The sequence below is a fragment of the Homalodisca vitripennis genome, chromosome 2 (assembly GCF_021130785.1).
Source record: "Homalodisca vitripennis isolate AUS2020 chromosome 2, UT_GWSS_2.1, whole genome shotgun sequence".
NCBI classification, from domain to species: domain Eukaryota; kingdom Metazoa; phylum Arthropoda; class Insecta; order Hemiptera; family Cicadellidae; genus Homalodisca; species Homalodisca vitripennis.
In genome coordinates this window covers 56,010,415-56,033,300 of record NC_060208.1, presented here as the reverse complement: position 1 = coordinate 56,033,300, position 22,886 = coordinate 56,010,415, and the positions used below count along the sequence as shown (strand labels likewise).

Genomic DNA, 22,886 nt, shown 5'->3' with positions numbered 1-22,886 from the left:
TCAAATTTTTTAAAAACCACCTTTTTTCATAATATCTCAAAAATGACGACATATACGAATAAAAGTGTAGGTATGAAAAATGTAGGTATATGTAGGTTTTTCTGTAAAACAAAAATTGACGGAAATATGATTGTTTAAAGAGGGAGTGGCAGCGCAATCACAGCCTCTCTTAAGCCCTTTAACCCTTCACCGTTTGAGAAAAAGGTTTTTTACTATATATTGCAATGAAGGATGTTGTAGCTCTCTTAATTACCTTTACAATGGTTTTTTATAAATTGTGATAGCATGAAAATTGAAGGAGTTATGGTCAAAAAACTTATCATATTTTTTTCTACTTAGTAACTGAAAATTTCGGACTGTGAATATTTGGAGCAATGTGAAAGTACGCAGTATAATAGAGACCCAAAACTATTGTAATGTGTATATATATATATATACATAATATGGCTCATATATTTTGGAAACGTAGGCATGAATACATACCAACTTTCTTATATGTATATATAACACATTTGAGTGAATTTTGTATAATTTGTAAATATTTTATCCAATAAATGGCAATTTTTTACTCTAAATTAAATTATTTTTAAATAATATGTAATCATATATATTTACTGTTTTAATTTAGGGGTAGTTTTAAGGGTAGAAAAGCTTAAGAATATGATAATCATTTTCGAGAGTGATAATATTTAAATCCTTTTCATTTTATAAAAAAAAAAATTTAACAATTTTTTTATCAAGGGGTAGTTTTCAAGGGTTGAAAGGGGGTTAAAAATTTGATAATTATTATAGAAAATATAAAATACTACTAACTCTATACTTGCATCTTTTTATATCATACCAAAGTATTTTTTTGTGATTTTTTCAATTTAGGGGTTGTTTGCAAGGGTTGTAAGATGTTCAAGGGGTTGAAAATGATTTTAATATGAGGTAATTGTGTTAGAAAACACTTTAAAATTTCACCACTTACTATTAAACATGTTTTCTAGCTATAAAATGGCTCAATGTCGATTTTTCCATTAAGGGGTTGTTTACACCCCTTAAAAATAATAGGCGGAGTTCAGATCATTTTCACTTTTGAAGTTAAGGGTAAGATGAGCCTAATTCCAAAATTTCATGCAAATCGGTTCACAGTAAAAAAATTCGGAGGTAAGACCGTATTTTTCGCTTCAATGACTGCACTAAATCTGAATTCAATTTAATAGAATAGGCATTATTTTTAAAAGCGTTAAGTAATCACAATTAACACTTCTCTCGTATTAGGAATATACCATAACCTATTTGCTTTTATCGTTATTATTGTAGTTCGCGCACTGCACTACCGACTCCAATTCTTTTTTATAAACATGACTTACTGTATATTCTTTCCTAACTTGGCTGTTATTATTAAGGAGCATCTCATATTGTTACTCTTTTATATCCTAACTGTGGTTTATCCACAACACTACCGACTTCTATTACTTACCGCTCTATTATCCTTTTGTACCGTTATTGAGGTTCGCCTAAAGCACTACCGATTACAACCTTTTTGATCCTAACTGTGGTTTGCTCCAAACACTTCAGACTCCTATTCCTTAATATTCTGAGGTTTACCCAACGCACTAGCGACTCATATTTTCCTTTGTCCTTATTGTGGTTTGCCTATAGCTTTACTGATTTATTACCTGTTCTGTGATAACTTACTATGGATTGTCCACATCATTATCTACTCTGAATTTCTTTATCAATTTAATCTAATTTATTTCCGTTTTGCGTGAGTATTTTTACTCTTGAATTCAAAATCCTATCATTTCGGCATGAATGATCGAGATCCCTTCAGAATCACCATAGAGTGATCCAACGGACAAGTCTGAGCTAAAACATTCCGACATTATACACGGAGGCTTTTTGCATTGGAGCAGGTTACCCTTCGACTAAATAGTCGATTCTCGTCAACTTATTATAAATTTAACCCAGCTAAACGAGTTTATTGAAACAAAAGCCATTGGCGTAATCTGAATTAGACAAAACTTCCACTTCTCCGATTTACGTTATAGTTGATTCTTCTGTAAGGCAGAGTAACAGATCAGAGCAACTATTTGTCGTATCATATAATAAAATAATGCAATTCTTAAACTTTAGGAGCTTTGGGTTATACACTCCTTGTCTAATAGCATATTTTTAAATTTTGCAAATTTATGACATGTAGGTCTCATGGCCTTTTCAGAAAAAAGAGTACAAATCAAAACAACGTTTTAAATTATTTAAAAAAAAAAATTATATACACAACAAACGCCTAACAAACGGGAATAATCTTGATTATATCAAAATCACGAATTCGCTCAAGATTGTAGAAATATATTAAATAAGCTTACTTACAAATTCTAAAAAAATATTGCTATCAGGGTCATTTGTATGTTTGCCTAGAGGCTTAAAACGTGATAAAAAGAATGTAACACCTGTTTAATTGTCATACTTCATCACAATATATATTAAACAAAGTAGGAGTACGCCACACTAAATGATGAGTAACAAGTTTCGTAGAAGTTGCATGCAAGATTTCAGGTGTACAGCTAAATATGTTTTTACAACACGTTTATATTACGTTAAAATTTTAAATATACAGTATCTCATAAAAAAACATCATTTTTTGCAAAATAATAAAAACCTTGTAATTGAAGACCGAGATTTGCTTTAATATTCATAGAGAATGACAGATAAAAATCGTAAGATTTTTTCTTCAAAGATTAATAAACATGGGTTGTTTTAAAAATTTAGAATTGTACATAGCAATAAGCAATGTATTAGTATTTTAAAAAAATATTGTAACAGGACATTTTTTTAATTTGGTTAAGGGTAGTTTTGAAACATCCAGTACTGAATAAAGATTCTAGGCAGTTACTTACAAATGCAAAATCATGTATGCAAAAACGCACGCACTTTGTACCAAGAACGGAAGTAACCGTGCAATGTACTCGTATTCTCTTAGAATCATACGTTACAGAGTACTCCTAAAATGGTACTGATACATATCCGGTTACTGTTACTTATAAACGAAATACTTTGTACCAGGAACGGTATTAACCGTATAAAGTATATTTATTATAAAAGTACCCGTAACAGCAACCTGTATCTGATACTTTCGGTTCACGTTAACGGACAGCCGGTTACCCGGTATTAAGTATATGTTAACGATTTTATTTTTTTAAACTCTATGGTCCCGACAGAATCTCGAGATTGGATGAATGAAAATGTTTAGCCTGTCACATTAGCAAGGAAACAAAAAAAAAACATAGTTAACCTTAACCTCACTTAAGACTAAAACTTCATACTCAAACAGCAAAACATTAGTTAGAACTACAGTATAAAAATATATTTTAAGTAAAAATAATCATAATGTCAACAACAAGATTAAGATTTTTAGCAAAGTCTTTTATAACAGAAGGTTTATTGCGGGTTCCAGGACATTTGTAAGTATTAAAATATAAATTGACTAGTTACTTATATAGACTGAATAAAATCTGCCTACAATTTTGAGGGTAGGGTACGATAAGCGGACCCGGTTTTTTATATCGAAGAATGTAATCATCGATACCTAATATTCGCTCAAATCCTAGACTATCAATCGATATAAAAGTATCTGTAGTCCTCAATAACAATCTTATGTTTGAAATTAAAATATGGATTTAATATTTACAGTGATTAAACAAATTATTATAAGCAAAATTAGGAAAACTGAAGACCATGTTTGCTCCTCTCACAGTTACAGTTGTTTCTTTCCCACAAATTTCACATAATGGATTTTTCGTTATGAGTCCAACATGTTGAAGCCATGTAAAACATGTCTTATCATCTTTCAAAGCAATGTCGTGTAGTTTTCTAAAATTGACTGCCATTTTTAATAATCAAATGTTACTTACTTATATGTAAAATTGAAATATTACCTTACGTGTATTATTTGAAAGTGTTTACTGCTGTTGATATAGATTATTTAACTTAAGTTATTTGTTAAAAATAATTAATCAGTATCGATTGATTATATCGGTAGTTATGATTAAGTAATATCGTTTGCCAATTTTGATATAAAAAAACCGGGTCCGCTTATCGTACCCTACCCAATTTTGATTTTCTGATATTCTACTATTAATTTTAAATAATGAGAGGAGGATACTTTAATAAGTGGTCTACACTCCATTCAATTGTTATTATCAAACTATTCAATATATTATCCAAATTTGGAGTAGGGTACGATAAGCGGACCCGGTTTTTTACATCGAAGAATGTAATCATCGATACCTAATATTCGCATCTCAAATCCTAGACTATCAACCGATATAAAAGTATCTATAGTCCTCAATATCAATCATATATTTTTAATTAAAATATGAATTTAATATTTACAGTGATAAAAAAAATTATTATGACCAAAATTTAGGAAAACTGAAGACGACCATATTTGCTCCTCTCACAGTTACAGTTGATTCTTTCCCACAAATTTCACATAATGGGTTTTTCAGTACGAGTCCAACATTTTGAAGTAACGAAAAACATGTCTTACCATCTTTTAAAGCAATGTCGTGTAGTTTTCTAAGATTGACCGCCATTTTCAATAATCAAATGTTACTTATATAAAATTGAAATATTACCTTACTTGTGTTAGTCTTTACAGCTGGTGAAAATTTCTAGTCATTTCCTTTTCTAATTGACTATTGGAACATTATATTGTAATATGAGAAAAATCGAGGTTGACCCATATATTGCTTAGAATTACCTTATATTGTAATATGTAATAACAATTTATTAGAAATTTTTAATAAAAAAAAAAGGATCACGCACGATGCCTGCCCGCTGCTTGCTCTTTTAGAAAAAAAATTAACTCGAGTAGTTCCAAAATTTGAAGCCCAGATCACGTCAGTGCCCCTGATCACTAATAGGTAACTCTAAGCAATATATGACCGTCTGGCGGTTGCCAGCTCCCTATAACTGCTTTCCGGCAAGAAATTCTAGTCATTTCCTTTTCTAATTGACTATTGGAACATTATATTGTAATTTGAGAAAAATGGAGGATGACCCATATATTGCTTAGAATTACCCAATATAATGTAGGTAATGTATGTAAAACAATTTTAAACACATAATTACATGCTGGAAAGCAAAGTAAACCAATATAATCCGCCCAATACAAAATCTCCGTAAAAATCTGGTAAAGGAATCTGTGTCATTCCTTTGGCCTGAATCAATTCAGTATATACGAAGATCACGCACGATGCTTGCCCGCTGCGCAGCGCTTCGCGCTGCTTGCTCTTTTAGAAAAAAAATTAACTCAAGTAGTTCCAAATTTGAAGCCCAGATCACGTCAGTGCCCCTGATCACTAATAGGTAATTCTCGCGGTTGCCTGCTCCCTATAACTGCTTTCCAGCAAGAAATTCTAGTCATTTCCTTTTCTAATTGACTATTGGAACATTATATTGTAATATGAGTTGCCTGCTCCCTATAACTGCTTTCCGGCAAGAAATTCTAGTCATTTCCTTTTCTAATTGACTATTGGAACATTATATTGTAATATGAGAAAAATCGAGGTTGACCCATATATTGCTTAGAATTACCATCGTATGAAACAAGAATTATTATACATTTACAACAACAATAATACATTACACTTTTTAATAACCTAAATTTAACAATAACATTACAAAATAACAAGGCTGTAGTATAGGAAGAGGCCACCACTGCAATTGTATCAGGGTACCAAATTATCAATTGGAAATACTTAAACTATCAAATATAAAAACATTTTAATTACAGTGATTTACAATTATTATTTATCAGCTCTTTTTAATGTATTAAATAACAATATTGTTCCAAATTAATTCTAACAAAGTATAATCACTTATATGTGGTATTTGAGTATTGGCCGCTAGTATATATGTTGTGTCACTAGCTGTCACACACATTTACCCTTAAAAACAGTAAAAAATAACTAAATGTTATACTGTTTTGTTTTCTTACATTTTATAGATACACATAATGTAGATAGTTTTTTATTCATCGATAAGTTATTTATATTTTAGATTTAAAACAGCTAAATTATATTATAGTTTAAAGTATCTTTAATGTAATTCGTGTCAATATTTCTGTTTCTATAGTTTAGATAATCATAAATATGATTCTAATGTGATAGTGGCCCCTTATTGTACTGCAGCCAATAACAATTCCAATTATGGCCTAGACCTACACATCAGACATACATTAAAATATTTATTGATTGTTTGGGTAGCAGTGAGCAACCGCTTTTGTAAAGGCAGTAGCCAAACCCACAGGTATACCTAGAAATTTATCACGTAATTTCTTTATATTCATCGTTATTTTCAAATTCTCAATAAATTGGTTGCTTCTTGCAGTTTATTGTTCATATGACAAAAATAACTGTAACTAATAAGTAGGATTTCTATGTTGTGTTAAATAAATAATTGTAATATCAAAGTATTCATTAGGATAAAAGAAACCATTTGATAAAACAAATGAATAAAGAGTTAGTCTACTCAATAAGAGTAAATTAATACTCATTACTAATTGATTTTAGGTAGTTCTGGCCTATTTTAAGTTGCACCTGGTATGGGTGTTGGGGGCAGAGTATGATTAGCGGACCCAGTTTTTATATCACTTATTACAATTATTTGTAATTTTTCATACGCTGCAGTATAAGTTAAGTAATTGTAACTGTGACAACATGTTAGTATACAAAAATGTAACTAACTTACTGCAATGTAACATTTAGACTCATAAACTAATACTGGAAATTCAAATTTTCACTATACTATACAATTATTGGGCACAACACAGTCCTTGTCTACTGCTTGTTATTAGGCTATACATACGTGCGTATTTTAAATTTAAAAAATTTAGGATTACATTTACAAGCGCTCACCTGATTTGAGCTTGAATTAGGGCACTTTCTTGAAGGATGCTTTACTTTTTTTGCCAGACGTGTGGAGTGTCCTCTCTTACGTCACATCATGTTGGACAATCTAGGACATGACCTGAGGTTGGGAAAGTACTGATCGGAAATTCTCCTGGCCATCAGTGTGGGTTTGGTGGTGCCTGGCGCCATCCCACATTTCTGGTAAAATAATAAAAACATTCCTCAAGGTACTACACAAATTCAAGCTCAGATCACGTGAGCACTTGTAAAGGTTATCTTTAATTTTGGTAATACTAATCACATATTTACGATAACCTGATCTAACCCTACTTATAACACACAATAACATTCCATACAGTAATGGCCTCGGCTATCACTGGTTACCGAATAAACGTAAACTAGAAAGTCGTTATGAGAACACCAAATCATTTATTCCAGCTGTTATTGAAATAACAGTATCCCATTAATAGTTAACGTTGAATAACCTGTTACTGATACTAGGTAATACTTCCATCGGTGATGGTAGCAAGTATAATGGTTATGTACATGTTTTATTTGTGTCTAAAGGTGTCAAACACATTTATCCTTCAAAATAGTAAAAAGTAAGTAAATTTTACCCTGTTTCGTTTGTTATATTTTTATAACTACACAAAGCCTAAATGTTATTTTTATTCCCCATAACATTATTACCGTTTATACCGTAATTTGAAATACCTGTAACGTAATTGGGTTTAAGTAGATATATCAAGGATCTTTTAACCATGAATATTAATGATTAGATAATCATGAATATCGATTATTCAAGTGCTGGATGCTTATTATACTGCAGCCCCTTCCCACACTTCTGTTAAAAAAAAAAACCATCCTCGAGATAATACAGCTCAGATCACATGAGAAAGCCTAAACCAAAATGTCTGTGGCCATCAGTGCGGGCATAGGCGCCATCCCGTACTTCTAGGAAAAAAAGAGAAAAACATCTTCAAGATAGTGCTTGTTTAAGCCCTACCCAAAGTTTGTTCAACGCTATCTGACATAAGAAAAGTGGTCTTCCCGGTGACCAACCAGTCAACACAAGAATTAAAGTAATACAATTTCAGTCATAAATAAAATAGGCCTAATAAAGAAATAAAAATAATAGAAACTTACAAAATATTTAATGAAGAGGTGGACCCACCTTAAATAACGAAACAACAGAGTATCCTCAGCTAGAGGACAATGACCCCCACATTTTAGACACAAGGAAAACACGTTGAAACCATGCCAGAAACAACACAATTTCCGAATTGTTCATTGGAATGCAATCAAATAACTTCACAGAACACCCACTGCACATATTATTCACAGGTTGTACCTCTTCACTACATGTAGAAGGTAACTTCATTGTTCTACTCTAGAACCTTCCGGAAACCGAACTGAAGACAACTCAAACACAAAATGGCTAATCGCTACAACAAAACACAAAAAAGTCTATATTTTGAGATGTTCTTCACAGCAAAATCTAAACACTCATGATATGGGTTATTTTTCATAGATATTATAAGTTCTTTTGCAATTATGGATCACGACTACCTAAAAATACTTTGAAATGAAAAAATGTATTTTAAGAATTTGATAAAAATGGTTTGAGATTGTTATAAGCTGACGTGGCTAAAGTAAATTAGAACTCTATTTTTCGTAACCCTATAAGTAGAAATGGTTGTGTATTTAACGCAGTGAATCTTTCTTTTTGAGATTTGATGTTCAATACAGTTTTAAACTAAAATAAACAGTATACTATTAGAAAAATGAGATTCTAATCTACAGAAAATAATATTATCTGCAAAAGTATTTGTGAACATCACCGCTCAAACTTTTCATAATTAAAAACATCCTGATCACAGTCTTAAATCTCTTTGATTCTTCAAGATCAGTGCAATATTTATACAATTACAAGTAGATCTAACTAACGTTAGAAAAGTTTTTTCCACATTCTGATTTAAATTATATTAACTGAAATTTAATTTACAACATTTTAAATTTTTACAAAAAACTTACTGCACTTTTTGATTAGTAACACAAGATTGCCTCTGTCCTGAAAATACAAAATTCTGGACCAACTTAAAAATTATAAATGTAAACTTCAAGTTATACATTTTTAAAGGTCTTTATGAAATAAAATTAACAGTGAAACTTTAGAGATTGTTATCTCAAGCCAGGATGAGATGGTGGGTAATTCAAATTAAATATATATATATATATATGTATATATAAAACCAGAAAAGTAATGAATATCAATATTCATTGTGTAAAGATGTGACCTTAAGTTTCAAGAACTTAAGTTATTCCTTTAGATTAAAAAACTTAACTTAAGGATCCAAATGATGTTACTCTTTTCCTCAATACGTTATACCAAGAAAATAACTGTGGAGAGCCTGACTGGAAGAGCTTTCTATAGGCCTCAGGGGCTCTTGAAGTTTGAGACAGCAGGTACCAACCCACTCACTATTAGGTGTCATATACCGACAATATGAATTTCAAAATAATTTAGCAAATATGTTTTACTACTTTATTTATTCTAAATACTTCTTACATATTTTGTGGATTGTACCTTTTGATGTAAAAAAATTGTAGTGTCCAATTTTGTAAATAAAAAGAGTTCAATTATGTGTTAAAAATATTTGTACCTGTTTTGAGCTTAATCTTACCCTAGATGCTAGACTGTTACATTTATCAGTAGGTTATGTTTTCCCACTATCCTGAAATATTTTTTGACTACAGGTCTGCTCCACCTGTCCGACACAAGATCTACAGTCCTCTTTACCTGGCACCCATCACCGACCGTAAGAAGCTGGAACAGATGATGGAGAGTGGAGAAGCGAGTAAGCTGGAAAGTGTCCCAATACTTCCAGCGCTCACCACAGATAATAACTCCATCTACAGTGATCCTGTTATCAAGTATGAGATAACTGTTGGGATCAGTGTTTTAAAATTTTACATATATTGCATAGTAATTATTATATATGAAGAGTCAAAGGGTAATACGGGATTTGTCCACTTTTACTAATTTTTCAGTAGAACATTTTTTAAATGTGAAACTTAATAATTCCTATATTTATTGAATTATTAATAGAAGAGTTTAAATTTGTAGTAGATGTGTAAACTTACAGATAATATAACTAACATAACTAAAGAGCTGTTAACGCAATCAATTAATTATGGTAAATTTTTTTGATAAATGACTACAACATTTACAGGGGAAGAATGAGCTTTGTCCACAGAAACAGGGAAAAACGAGCTACGTCCTTATCTTAAGATAGTAGGTTAGACAAGACAAATGAAACAAACCATTTTATTTAGACACAATATAATTGTATTGTTAAAATAAAATAAAATAAGTAAATTCAGACAGAAATACATGGTCATCTTAATATAATTTCACAGAGGAATTGTCAATATTTTTTGTTTAATTTCTTCACAATCTTTCCTCGTGGTAGATTAGAATAGAAATCTTTGGCCAAGAAGTTTGTGCAAAACTGTGATAGATGATTGACATCAGTATACTTGGCATCAGTAATTGGCAACATAGCTGTAATAGGATCACATCAAGAAACGCAGTCCAGTCTCAAATTATGCTTTGATCAACATCCAAAGTATTGAATGGCCTTGGATTTTGTCTAGAAGTCTCAACAACATCAATCCAGTCTTGTGGTACTTCTGCCCTTGATTTTGTTTTTATTACTGCCTTGTTGCGGTCTGACTCCATGTAACTGTGACCTCTAATAGGAAATGTTACTTGAATTTTTTCAAGTCGTTTTGCTTCGTGGACTTCAAAGAAAAGGCATTTGAATAAGTTGTAGTTCTTGTTCTGCACTCCGCACGAGTTGCAGAATATAAACAGTTCTTTGACCTCTTTGTCCAGTACTAAATTTATGAAGTTGTCTAAGAACGAAACAACTTCATTTGACCCCTTATTTCCAATAGTCTCCGTGTAGCAATAAAATACAGAATTGCTGGTAGATAATTCATGTATGTTAAACATGTAAAATCCAAGTTTTCTTCAATAATACGCATCGTTGGTCAAAATATTCGGAAGATCCAAGTTTGTCTGAAAGTCCATACAGACAGCTGCAATTTGTTTATTATTTTCCCCTTTTCACAGCATATCTTCTTCCTAATGTAAAATGTATCTGCCTTTTTCAAATGTAGTTTTTTCAAAGTTAGCATTTTTTTTAAATCGCCTTCAGCTCTGGCCTTTTCTTCCCCATTTGGTAGGGTTTTAATTTTTACTGTAAGTTCATTGCACTTCACTGTGTGAACATCACAAGTAGAACAAGTGTCGGAGCAAGGATACCCGAAAGAAACATTGAATTTTTTATTGAAAATGTTCCTATAAGACTCATATGATACATGATTCCTAATGTTGTTTGCAGCGCAGTATTTTTTATACTTTAAATGCATTTTTCTAATGATTAGATCTTTGGTGAGGTACAGTTTCTTTGACTTTGTATTGCTGTAATGGCTTATCTTGCCCTTAAAGGATTTTATATGGTTACATACACAATTTATTTGTTCGGGGAAAAGCTTGTGAGCCCGGTCTTTATGAGACCCTCTCTTGTCTCTAGGTGAAACGCCAAATTTTTTCAATAAAATCTTCTGCATCACCAACTTCCATTTTTATTTATTGCTAAATTAATAACAATCACAGCAGACAGAGCATAACCACAACTAACATAATGACTGCCAAACTAAACCAGCTGGGCCAAGAAACAACTGATTAATAGAAGTGGACAAAGCACATTCTTCCCCTGTTTTTGGACAAATCCCGTCCTTCCTGCGGACAGGAGTTTTTTTTCTTCTTGTAGCTAAGGGAGAAAGCCTGTTCTACCCGTGTTGATTAATACACTTAAAAGATCAGATGTAAAGCTAGTATAAGGATCCACCATAACCTCAAAAAAGAAAAAAATGGACAAATCCCATTTTAACCCGTGGCCTCTTCATATGTAAGCCTATTAGTAGAGGTTACCTGTTGATTACTAACCGTATGTGGTGGGAAATTTTTCAGTTATTATTAGTTAGTTGTGCTGTCACTTCTTTATAATGTTTTAGGCACAGTGTTATTGCTGAATGTATAAATATACAAATGAAAATCTAAAATTCTTTAAATTCAATTTTCAATACTGTTGCTGGATTTTATTGATATTAGTATTGAAATAAAGTTGGACACGATAATACTATTGTCAATATAGTCGCAAACTAGGGAGAGTTTCTTGGTAATTTGTAATATTTTTTCCAAATGTTTTGAGAAAGTTAAACTGACTGTAGACATGTCTGTTATCAATAAATGGTTGCAATACATTTGCATGAGTTAACATTAAAATTATTAATATAATCTATCTATTATGGTGTTTGGAGATTACAGCCGCTATCCTACTATAAGAGATATATAAAGCAACGTAGACGTATAGGAAAAAACATGTGTTTCTCTCTATGTCAATTTTGGTTCTGACTATTGAGAATACCGCAGTATTGAGATGACTGTACTGTGAATTTCAACATGAACACTAGGGCAGGTGCGACCGAGAGTGACCAAGTGCATAGAGTGGCAACATCTGGCAGACAAGCAGGTAGATGATACGGAAGAGCGAAAAAAGCTAAAACAAGAAAATAGTAATAGCTTGATAGTTTTGGTACTTCATCAAAATAATCTGTAGCTTCTTATTGTCATAGCATGTAAGCAATAATATTGTAAGATAATATTTAACTGTATTATATTTTCAAATTGTCTGATCTTATATTGTATATTGCAGGAAGTTCACTAACTATTTGATGCGAGACGGAAAAAAGACACGTGCACAGATGCTGTTGCTAAAAGTGAGCACATTTTTATCCTTGATTTGGTTTCTTATAATTATTTTGTACATTTTTCTATAGATTACGTAAAAATTGTAGAAAAAAAGAACCGAGTAACTCTTCAAATACTATTTTTTACAGCCATAGAAGGACAACCATAAGTTTTTTTTACCAGTCTGGTGTTTGAGATTACAGATTAAACTTATCCAGCTCTTCTATAGCACTTTGAAACAAGTCAAAGCCCTGCAAAGTTTCATTCATCATATGCAACATATTTTTGTCGTTTAAATATAATTTTTGTACAATTGCATTTTTATGATATTAACATTTTTAGGCAAGTTGAGGCCTTAACTTGCTGAATGTTAGTGAGTACTAACTTTCTACAGGATATCTCAAGAATACATTAAGCTATAGACTTGAAATTTTGCGTGAATCTTTATTTCTATATATGCATGATCGGGTTTTATGTTGATGCAGATCAGACTATGGAGTTTGTCTGAGTGTTAGTGGAGTCTTATCATTCGGGAGGATATCTCAAAAATGAATTGTGCTAATTTTTAATTAAGCATAAATATTCCTTTCTGCATGGGCCAAGTAGATCTGGTTGATGGTGCATGTACCTCCATGAGAGTTGGTTGAGCATTAGCAAATAATATCTGTATGTAGGATATTATCCTAAGAAAAAATTAAGCTACATACTTGAAATTTTTGTATTTTTAATATTCAGGGGACTGGAAAATGTTTCCTCTACTTGTTTATCTGTCAGTTTTTTGCAGTATATCTCAAAAATAAATTACACTAGACATAACATTTTTTTTAAATTTCATTCCTACATATGCAACATCAGTTTGATGATGGAAAATGTTCCTCTGTAGAATTTGGCTGAGCATGATTGAAGCATATCACTGACGGAGCTGAAAAACTCTCTCCTTTGCCTCTCTACAAGATATCTCATTAATGAAATAAGCTATAGATTTAATATCTTTCGTCAAAACCTGTTATTCGATATTTGGTCTTTTATCGTTCAACTTTATTTTATGTGTGACGAGTTACTTATTATGCCAATTACACTCCACTCATAAAATTACATCTACCTAATACAATGCAGGTAAAGTATTCTAAGTGATGCCATCAATATATTATAAACTAAAAATGTGATTAGCATTGCATAAAGCATTGTAATATTTTTTAGTTTATCCATCCATTAAAAATCTTAAGCTGTAAGTAGAGAGCTGCCTTTTCTAAATTTAGCATCAAAACTTACAGAAAAAAATTGCTAATTTCTAATAAGGCTGGCCTTTTTCCTGTTTTGCAATTAGACTGCAATGTCAATTTGTTAGAATTTTAGGACTTTTTCAGACTGTAAAGTAAATTCACTCTCCTAGGACTTTCAGACACATAGTAATCCAAACCCTGGGACTTAAATGGTTAATTATTCGATGATCATTCATAGTAAACCCTTTTTATGAACTTAGATTCATTAGGAAGTTTCTATTTTAATATAACTAACTTCCTGTAATTCTATGCCTGACCTGTAGTTGTACACTATTTCAATTTTATAAACTTAAGCTCAACTTCACAACTTATGTGAGTTACTTGTCCAGACCTTTGAGAGGATAAAACGCTATCAACTGGAGAAGTACCACAAGGAGGAAGACCCTGCTGAGAAGGCTAAGATTGAGGTGGATCCACTCAAAATATTCCACTGTGCCATAGAGAATTGCAAACCTCTGTTGCAACTAACTAAAATTAAAAGAGGTGGAGCCACTTACCAGGTCAGTGGTGAGGCATTTATTTCTTTTAAATTAAATTCCTTTTGTACGAGGGCCATCCGGAAAGTAGTACCCGTTTGTGAAATAAAGACACAGAAGTAAATATTAACAAATATAAACATTTGTATTGAAAAGAGCATACCTAAAACTACTTCTCCACATAATCTCCAAGCAAATTTAAGCATTTGTCATAACGTGTGACGAGTTTTTGTATTCCAGCGTCATATTCCTCCGCCGCCAGCCGATTGAAATACGTAGTCACGCCTTCTTAAAGTTCTTCATCGCTGTCAAATCTTTTTCCCGCCAAAAACTCTTTAAGTTTTGTAAAGAGATGAAAATCTGAAGGGGCCAAGTCCGGGCTATACGGTGGATGGTCGAAAATTTCCCAATTGAATTGCTGCAGAAGTTGTTGTGTTATCCCCGCTGCATGAGGCCTGACATTGTCATGGAGGAGAATGACGCCATCAGACAATAGACCTCTCCATCGATTTTGTATTGCCCGCCGTAATTTCTTTAATGTTTCACAATACACATTAGCGTTAATAGTGTCTCCACGGGCCATGAAATCAATAAGCAGTACACCACGTCGATCCCAGAAAATGGTTGCCATAAGTTTCCTGGTGGACAGAACAGTCTTGAATTTTTTTGGTTTCTTTGGTGAATGAGTATGATGCCACTCCATTGACTGTCGTTTACTCTCAGGTGAAGCATAACAAACCCACGTTTCATCACCAGTAACTATGCGATTCAAGAACGTGTCTGCTTCATCAGAATAACGTTCCAAAAATGTGAATGCAGCAGCCACGCTTGGTTTTGTGCTCATCTGAAAGCATGCGAGGGACCCACCTTGCACAAATTTTTGAATAATGCAGATGGTCTTTGACAATTTCATGAACAATTGTTCGAGAAACATTAGGGAAATGTTCACAGATGTCATCAATTGTGACGCGCCGATCGTTCCTCACGAATTCGTCTACTGACCTCAGCAGTTGATCTGTAATGACAGATGGTCTCCCTGAACGCTCATCGTCGTGTGTGTTCCCCCTCCTCAAGTTGAAATTACGACACCAGCGCCGAAAAGATGACTCTTCCATCACATTGTCTCCATACACTTCCTTTAATTGGCGATGAATATCACAAGGTCGAACGTTTCTTGCGTTGAGAAATTTTATTACAGCCCTCACTTCACAACTGGTGGCGTTTTCAACTTTTTTAAACATTATGAACTGCCACAGAAACAACACAGGCAATGCTAGCGTCACGGAACTTGTAACAGAGAAGGCAGACAAGCCACTGAAGCGATCTGACCTTGACCGGCGGCTACTCGCGTCGTCAGCGCCTCACGCGGCGGAAACAGGTACTACTTTCTGGATGGCCCTCGTATGTTTTACAGTTGTTGTAGTTATTGTTATAGTTAAAATTATATTGTATTAGATTTATTTAGTTACTAATGTAAAGTATATTTAGTACACTTAACTGTTTACATTCTTAATCATGTGACGCCAGTGATGTACACCATGTGTAACAACTGAATAAAGATTTTTCTGATTCTGTGGTCAAGGTAAAAACTATAAGTCTTCAGTTATTGTGTTGATCAAATTTATAGTCTATTTTGTGATTAGTATAAAATGTAAAATACTACCATTTAAAAAATTGGAAGTGAAGTATCTTTATCATTTGGGTTCATTCCACCGGTCCGGACTTAATGCTGTTATTGTACCAGTCAGGTAGGTATATGCTTAGGTTCAACTTTTTCTGTAGTAAAATTTAGTTTAGCTAGTTTGGTGTGTCTTGTAAGTTTTTGTATCATATAATTTTGGCAAATGTTTGAAATCCTGTTTTGCTTACAAATCATCAATAATACACTTTAAACAGAAGCTACATGAGAGGAAGCCTGTATTAATCAAACAAACAGTGCAGAATGTGGTGTTAGTTACAAGTGTTTGTTTATATCACATTTCCATAAAATGTGTGATATCCTGATTTCAAAATATTAGAATACACGAATTTAATATGAAGAGAGTTATTAAATTATAAATTTAGATTCATCCTTTTACAACTTGTGTTTTACTCGTCAGTGGTTTTGATAAGACATCAATGTGTGAACCATAATTAACACAATGTAGTTTATATATATATATATATATATATATATATACAGAGTTATATATATTATATATACAGTTATTTATATATATGGTATATATATTATACCATATATATAAAAAACTATATATATAGTTTTTTAATAATGAACATTGATTCACAAGGTACTTGCTCCGCTGGGACTTATTGAAAAATTTAATTAGGCTATTGCCATTTATACAAATTGTATACGCATATATATTTTTTTTTTGCATAAGATTTGTATTAAAAACTTTTAATTCTTTGCTTGTATACACATTTTTTAATCCTTTTTGAGAACGACATTTGTCAAAATATTAAAGGATTATATGAAGTCTTTTTATTTAATTGTTTAAAGAAGCCTCTGCGCATTTATTTTCTGCATACAGTATATATAAAATATCATATTTATGTAATATAAATATTTTGAACCTATTGAATCTTATTATAATATAATAAGAGATTAATTAATATCTTATTGTAATTATTGCAATAAAAATATAAACAGTTTCTTACATTGATTCCTGTGAGTTCATGAAGATTTACTATAGCAGTAAAATCTAGTAACAAATTAAATATAAATATAGTTAACCTGTATATTTATTATTCAACTTACAAACAAATTAAATTAAATTAAAAAGCACAATATTATGTGACACATTGATATTTTTTTCAATTTGATTATTTTTTATTAAGTGGACATAATCTAAACATGTGAATGTATGTAATGTATTCATCTCTGTGTGATTATATAATTCTAGGATGACATGTATAAGTTATTCAGGGTGTGGTTTGTATGATAAAAATTGTCTATCTAGCTCACAATGTTCATTATTTGAGCTACAACAAAATGAGGTAGTGAATCTGAGGCAGTTGAATAGTCATCCTTATCGAACGTAATTATACTTTCGAAGCATTATGAAATGGCACAACCAATATAGAGCCATTAAACAATCAAATTTATTATTACTAAAACATTATAAGCTCTACAGCACATATACAGACAGAAAATTAATAAGATCAACAGTTGCAGGATCACAGTCATTCGCCGTTATTAAATGTTACAATGAGAGAAAGCAAGGCCTGAAGAAGAAGGCAAATAACAATCATTGGAATGTCCTGTTTCTTTTATTGTATACATTTAATAGTGTCAAGTGTTGATAATCGTGTTATCCCTTCATCAGCTACTGGTGAAGTTAGGTGAATATTTTTTGTATACCCTGTATAATTTTAAATGATCTAATGTCCAACTGATTACCACTTTTTATTCTGGAAAGGCCTTGTGTGTATAGAATATTTAGGGTGGTATAATAAAAATAATCTAAAACCATTGTTGTTGGTTTATAAAATATGTATGTTTAATAAATAGTTGTACCATAGTTATAACTCACACTCACATAGTATGTTTTATTGACTACGATCTGAGCAAAGAAAAGGGAGACAGTACAATTTATTGGTACTGCAATAGACCCGGTCAGTGACATTATTAGAACTCAAATAAGCTATTCCTTTAGGAGTTCTCAGCGATTGCTGCCCCCCCCCCCCCGCCCCCCCGATACCTTTATCCCCTAGTTTTATAGTGCAGAATAGGTTTTTATTATTTCTATGTCTTTAAATGCTAATTCGATCATTGTTTAAAATGTTATGTTATAACATCAGTGGAAGTAATGTATTTTTATAACATTACATACATCTATTGCAATTTTGTGTACAGTTTTCAACATTCTGAGTAATAGGTTTTTATGATTCTTAGTCTTGCCATCTTCCATCTTCTTTTTCCTAGTATTGTTTTACCCACTTACCACGTCCCTTACCAATCTTTTGCTATTCAGTCCTGTAAGATTGCTCATTCTAGCAGTATACATACTTTCCTTTGGAGTCTGTTGTCCTTTTTACATTACTAAACCATTCATCCTATCTCTAACCATCTTGGTTGGTTCTTCATTCAGTTTGATCTAACTCTTATATCTTTATTTCTTCTTCTATTCCCCCTTTTTTGCTGCTCGCAAATCTCAATTCACTTAACTATATTCCTTGGCCGTTAATTATCATGTTTCTACGGTATTAAACAACCAAACCATTACCTCTAGACATTAACCCATAAACTCCAGACTTCTAGCAGTCCCATTTACTCCCAGCCGTGGGACTTATTTCATCTACCGTATATAACATCATGAGCCTGCTACCCGCTCAAACTGTATAAAATGATAGGAACATTTGTTAAATTACTATTGTTTTGTAACTATTTACATAATACAAAGCCTACCAACTACAACACTGTGGCACGCTGTTTTACCTATTGTAAATTTTAAAAAACATTTAGATTCGGACTATGTAATGACTAAATCAGTATTATTGCACAATGAATGCAGTCTTAACATTGTAAACAACAGTGAATATTATGTTCCATAGTATAAAGATCATGTGATATAATCGTCTGTATGGATAAAAAAACCAGATGAATGAAACATCTGAAACAAAATGTTAAAGTTTTGACAAAAAGTTAGAATCATATGTTCCATATCTAGCTAAACAAATAACTGGCTGAAATAGTTTCTATAGCTGCCAACAGATGCATGGGAATACTGTCTACATAAAAACGTTGTATGCACGTAAAACCAACGTAGCGCTTGAGTTTACCAACTGAGACAGACTTATGAAACCATGTTAAAGGGTTAAAGAGGCAAAATAAAATTTATTACTCAATAGATATTTATTTACCACAAGGCCCAAATAAGCATAAAAGCATACCAGCAGTTGTAATGAATGTAATATAACAAAGTTTTAATGTAAATAAATTTATTATGTTCTCAGTATTAGACAAAGGAGTAAGATTACAAAATATAGATTATACAAGACGCGTTTAAATATTTACAAAATAATGGTGTAAATATGCAAATACAAAAATTTTTGAAATTTTATTTTTATGTTATTAATATTAATTGTAACAAAACCAATGTAAATATTTATTTGTGGAGTTGCCTGATGATGAAACCTTTGGTTTCAAAAGGCTTCGTTCAAAAAATAAACAATTTGGAAAGTATTGTTTTTATTAACATTTAGTAATATTTAATAATTCATTATGTTCTTGGAACCATTAGCTATTTGTTAAATCAACATTGTCTTCGATGATTATTAAAATATTGGTATGGAGTTTGTGGTTGATCTTGGAGTTTTTATTGATTGGAAATGCAAATGCAATTAAGTGAATATGGTTACTTTTTTAGGTGCCTATCCCCATCACGCCCAACAGATCCTCGTTCCTTGCCATGAACTGGCTTATAGAGGCTGGTCGTGAAAAGGACAGAAAGATTGTGTGGTCTCAGCAGATGGCGCATGAACTCATCAACGCTGCAGACAATAAGGTATGGTCATGCTATACCTGCATAGCTTTCAGTGGTGAACCATGGTTCTATAATCTGGAACTGCTTCCTCTATGTTCATTCTTTCATGTAACCTGTACCATTCTATTTGTTATGTTTTCGCTGTTTATTGATTGCTGCTGTCATGTGATTGTTATGAATTTATTGTTTTATCTTGCAATAACTAAATATGAGAAATTATTCTTTATGCTTTTGACAGCACATGTGACATCATTTGGAATATAACCTTGTAGACTTTCATTATGTAAATATTCTACACTGTATATTTTGACGTGACAACGTCTTAAATTAGGTTGCGGCTCGGAGTCACTCATGAAAAAGTGTAACGCCCGGTAACGTTACGATGCCCGTCCAGTGGGTCCGCCGCACGGTATAAAGCAGATAACTATGTTTATTCGCGAAAATGTGGAGTGCTTAGATTCGTCATTTACAACAACTACAACAATAAAGGTAAATAATTGTACACTGATATTTCATTATCGTAAACTATGATTGATTGATTAATTGTTAGATTGACACAAAAGTTGAGAAACTGAGTTTATAGGTTATGTCATACTATTGACAAATGTTGATAGTGTTAAGTAAATTATTAGTTTAAATCACTCTGCAATCAATCGTAATTCAGTCGATTGAGAAGAAACAGCGCGTATTGCTAGTCAAACATTTAAAATAACAAATTATAACCTCTAACCTGTCATAACAGTGCGACCAAACAAACGAACTAAACCGACCAATCACCACGCGCGGAGTTAGAATTTAACTGTGTTTAGCAAGAATTTCAAATTCCAATTTTAGTAAATGTTTTATTCAACTTTACCATTTACAATAACAAATTTTAATTAATTTCAAATTATGTACAATGTTTTAGTAAACAAAATATATTTCTATAGTTAAAATTTGTGCAATTCTTATTTTCATTCAATTCCTTGTTCCTATTGTGCAATTTAATAATATTCATATCAATAAATATTCTACCGAGAAAAAGACGTTGTCACGTAAAATCTTCGCCCGTAAAACCGACTTTACAGGCAACCATAATTTTTTAATATTTGTATCAAATTTGTGGAATCCAGTCACAATGCAATTTTTAGATTTTATGCTACACACATTGTATATTAAGGTACATACTTAATTTATCATTTCTAATATAATTTGCTTTATTATTTACCACTTAGTTTGGTGATAATATCTATTTTTTTATGTTTATCCTTGCAAGGTAAAACTCAGTTTAATAACAACAGCCCGTTTACTTTCAAATCTGTATTTTTTGCATTACAAATGTTAACCCTGCAACTGGCTTTAAGCGATTATAGACGCATTAACTACATTTTCAAATGGCACTAAGCTATTTTTGACACATTAACTATCTCACAGCAAGTCTATTTTTACTTTGTTTGAACTAAAACATACATAAATTTAAAAATAAAGATCCAACATTTCATATAACCTTGTAAAACATTCTATAGTTAAATAATTAAATTTATCATTAAAAAGTTTTAAACTTAGATGCTCACATTTCCAATTACGATTTGTTCATGTCATTTCCGATCATGCAAAAATTACCTTATATTTGTCAAAATTTGCTAGGAACGTTGTAGAGATGTTTTATTCATGTCATTGTGTTTTATTAAATAGTCTTTAAAATTACATGTCACAAGATAGGGGTGGCAATTTGAAAATTTAAAGTTAAATAGAACAATTATAAATTTGTCTTCGCAAAATGCTTTCATTTTGACAACAAAATTTAAATTCTTTGAAAATAACCATGTGTATGAGTTTTTAAACAGTTTTAGATGCAAAATTATATAGTAGTCTGTTTTTGGCATACTTTGTTTTGCATTGTATCCAAACATTAAGATCATGAGGAATCAACCCATGTGGAAAGTGTTTAAAAATGCATCAAACTTTATTAGAGCTGTCTTAAAAAGTATATCATAATTAGGCATACTATGATTTAAAATTATCTGATCTATCTATAAATATTACAAATCAAAAATATGGATTTTTGTTGTCTGCATTTCCTCTAAGTGTAAATTCAGTAAGTATTTTCTCCATGTTGTAGGGCCGAGTAGTCAAGAGGAAACAAGATCTACATAAGTTGTGCGAGGCCAATCGAGCATATGCTCACTACAGATGGGGCTAGTCTAAAGGTGTTATAATCTGTTGTAAAATAAATCATAATAGTGTTGTTCTATAGTTTTTTATTTAGTCATTTCCTACCCATTTTAAATTTTGCTGATTTAGTATTTAAGTATGAATTAAAATTTGTAAAAATATTTTGTTGTACAGGGTACATTTTATTAACTGACTAAATCCACCTATATATATATATATATATATATATATATATATATATATATATATATATATATATATATTATATTGTTTTTTTGAGAGCGCCTTGTAAAACATCCCATTCACTTATTGCTATTGAAATTATGAAAACAAACACTAAAAACATAATTTTAGTGGTCTACAAATATAGCCAGTTGGAACTCACTGCTAAACAAAAGAAATTAGAAAATTACAAAGTTTGAAAAATGCACATAATAATATTTATAATAAGTCCATCTCTACTAGTGTTGTTTTACTGATCGTTTTTAAACTTATAAGGTTTTCACTTCAAATTTGTAATTTCTAACTATATTTAAAAAAATTATAACTTATGTGTATTCAAGTGTGTAATAGTTTATATATATATATATATATATATATATATATATATATATACACACACACACACACACACACATATATAATTTATATATATATATAACTTAATTTTGGACTTGTATTTTTGCGAAAAAAAATATTTTAAAATTTGAGTTTCAAGTGACTATAAATTCATAAAAATGCTAAGTTTACAAGTTTAGAAG

General features: G+C 31.5%; 1 protein-coding gene across 1 annotated transcript; it reads left to right on the top strand.

Moving 5' to 3' along the window:
• The first annotated feature begins 3,258 nt into the window (after positions 1–3,258).
• On the top strand, positions 3,259–22,202 carry LOC124353988 (28S ribosomal protein S7, mitochondrial). The gene is made up of 6 exons (XM_046804092.1): positions 3,259–3,449; positions 9,660–9,836; positions 12,689–12,752; positions 14,336–14,506; positions 19,855–19,992; positions 22,073–22,202. The coding sequence occupies exons 1-6, from the start codon at positions 3,376–3,378 to the stop codon at positions 22,151–22,153; spliced, it is 705 nt and encodes a 234-aa protein (XP_046660048.1). The 5' UTR covers positions 3,259–3,375; the 3' UTR covers positions 22,154–22,202.
• Positions 22,203–22,886: the final 684 nt, after the last annotated feature.

Coding starts and splice junctions, on each gene's coding strand:
- LOC124353988 (XM_046804092.1), top strand. CDS start 3,376: ATGTCAACAACAAGATTAAGATTTTTAGCAAAGTCTTTTATAACAGAA. Junction 12,753..14,335: donor CACAGATGCTGTTGCTAAAA/GTGAGCACATTT, acceptor TTACTTGTCCAG/ACCTTTGAGAGGATAAAACG. Junction 19,993..22,072: donor TCAACGCTGCAGACAATAAG/GTATGGTCATGC, acceptor TCCATGTTGTAG/GGCCGAGTAGTCAAGAGGAA.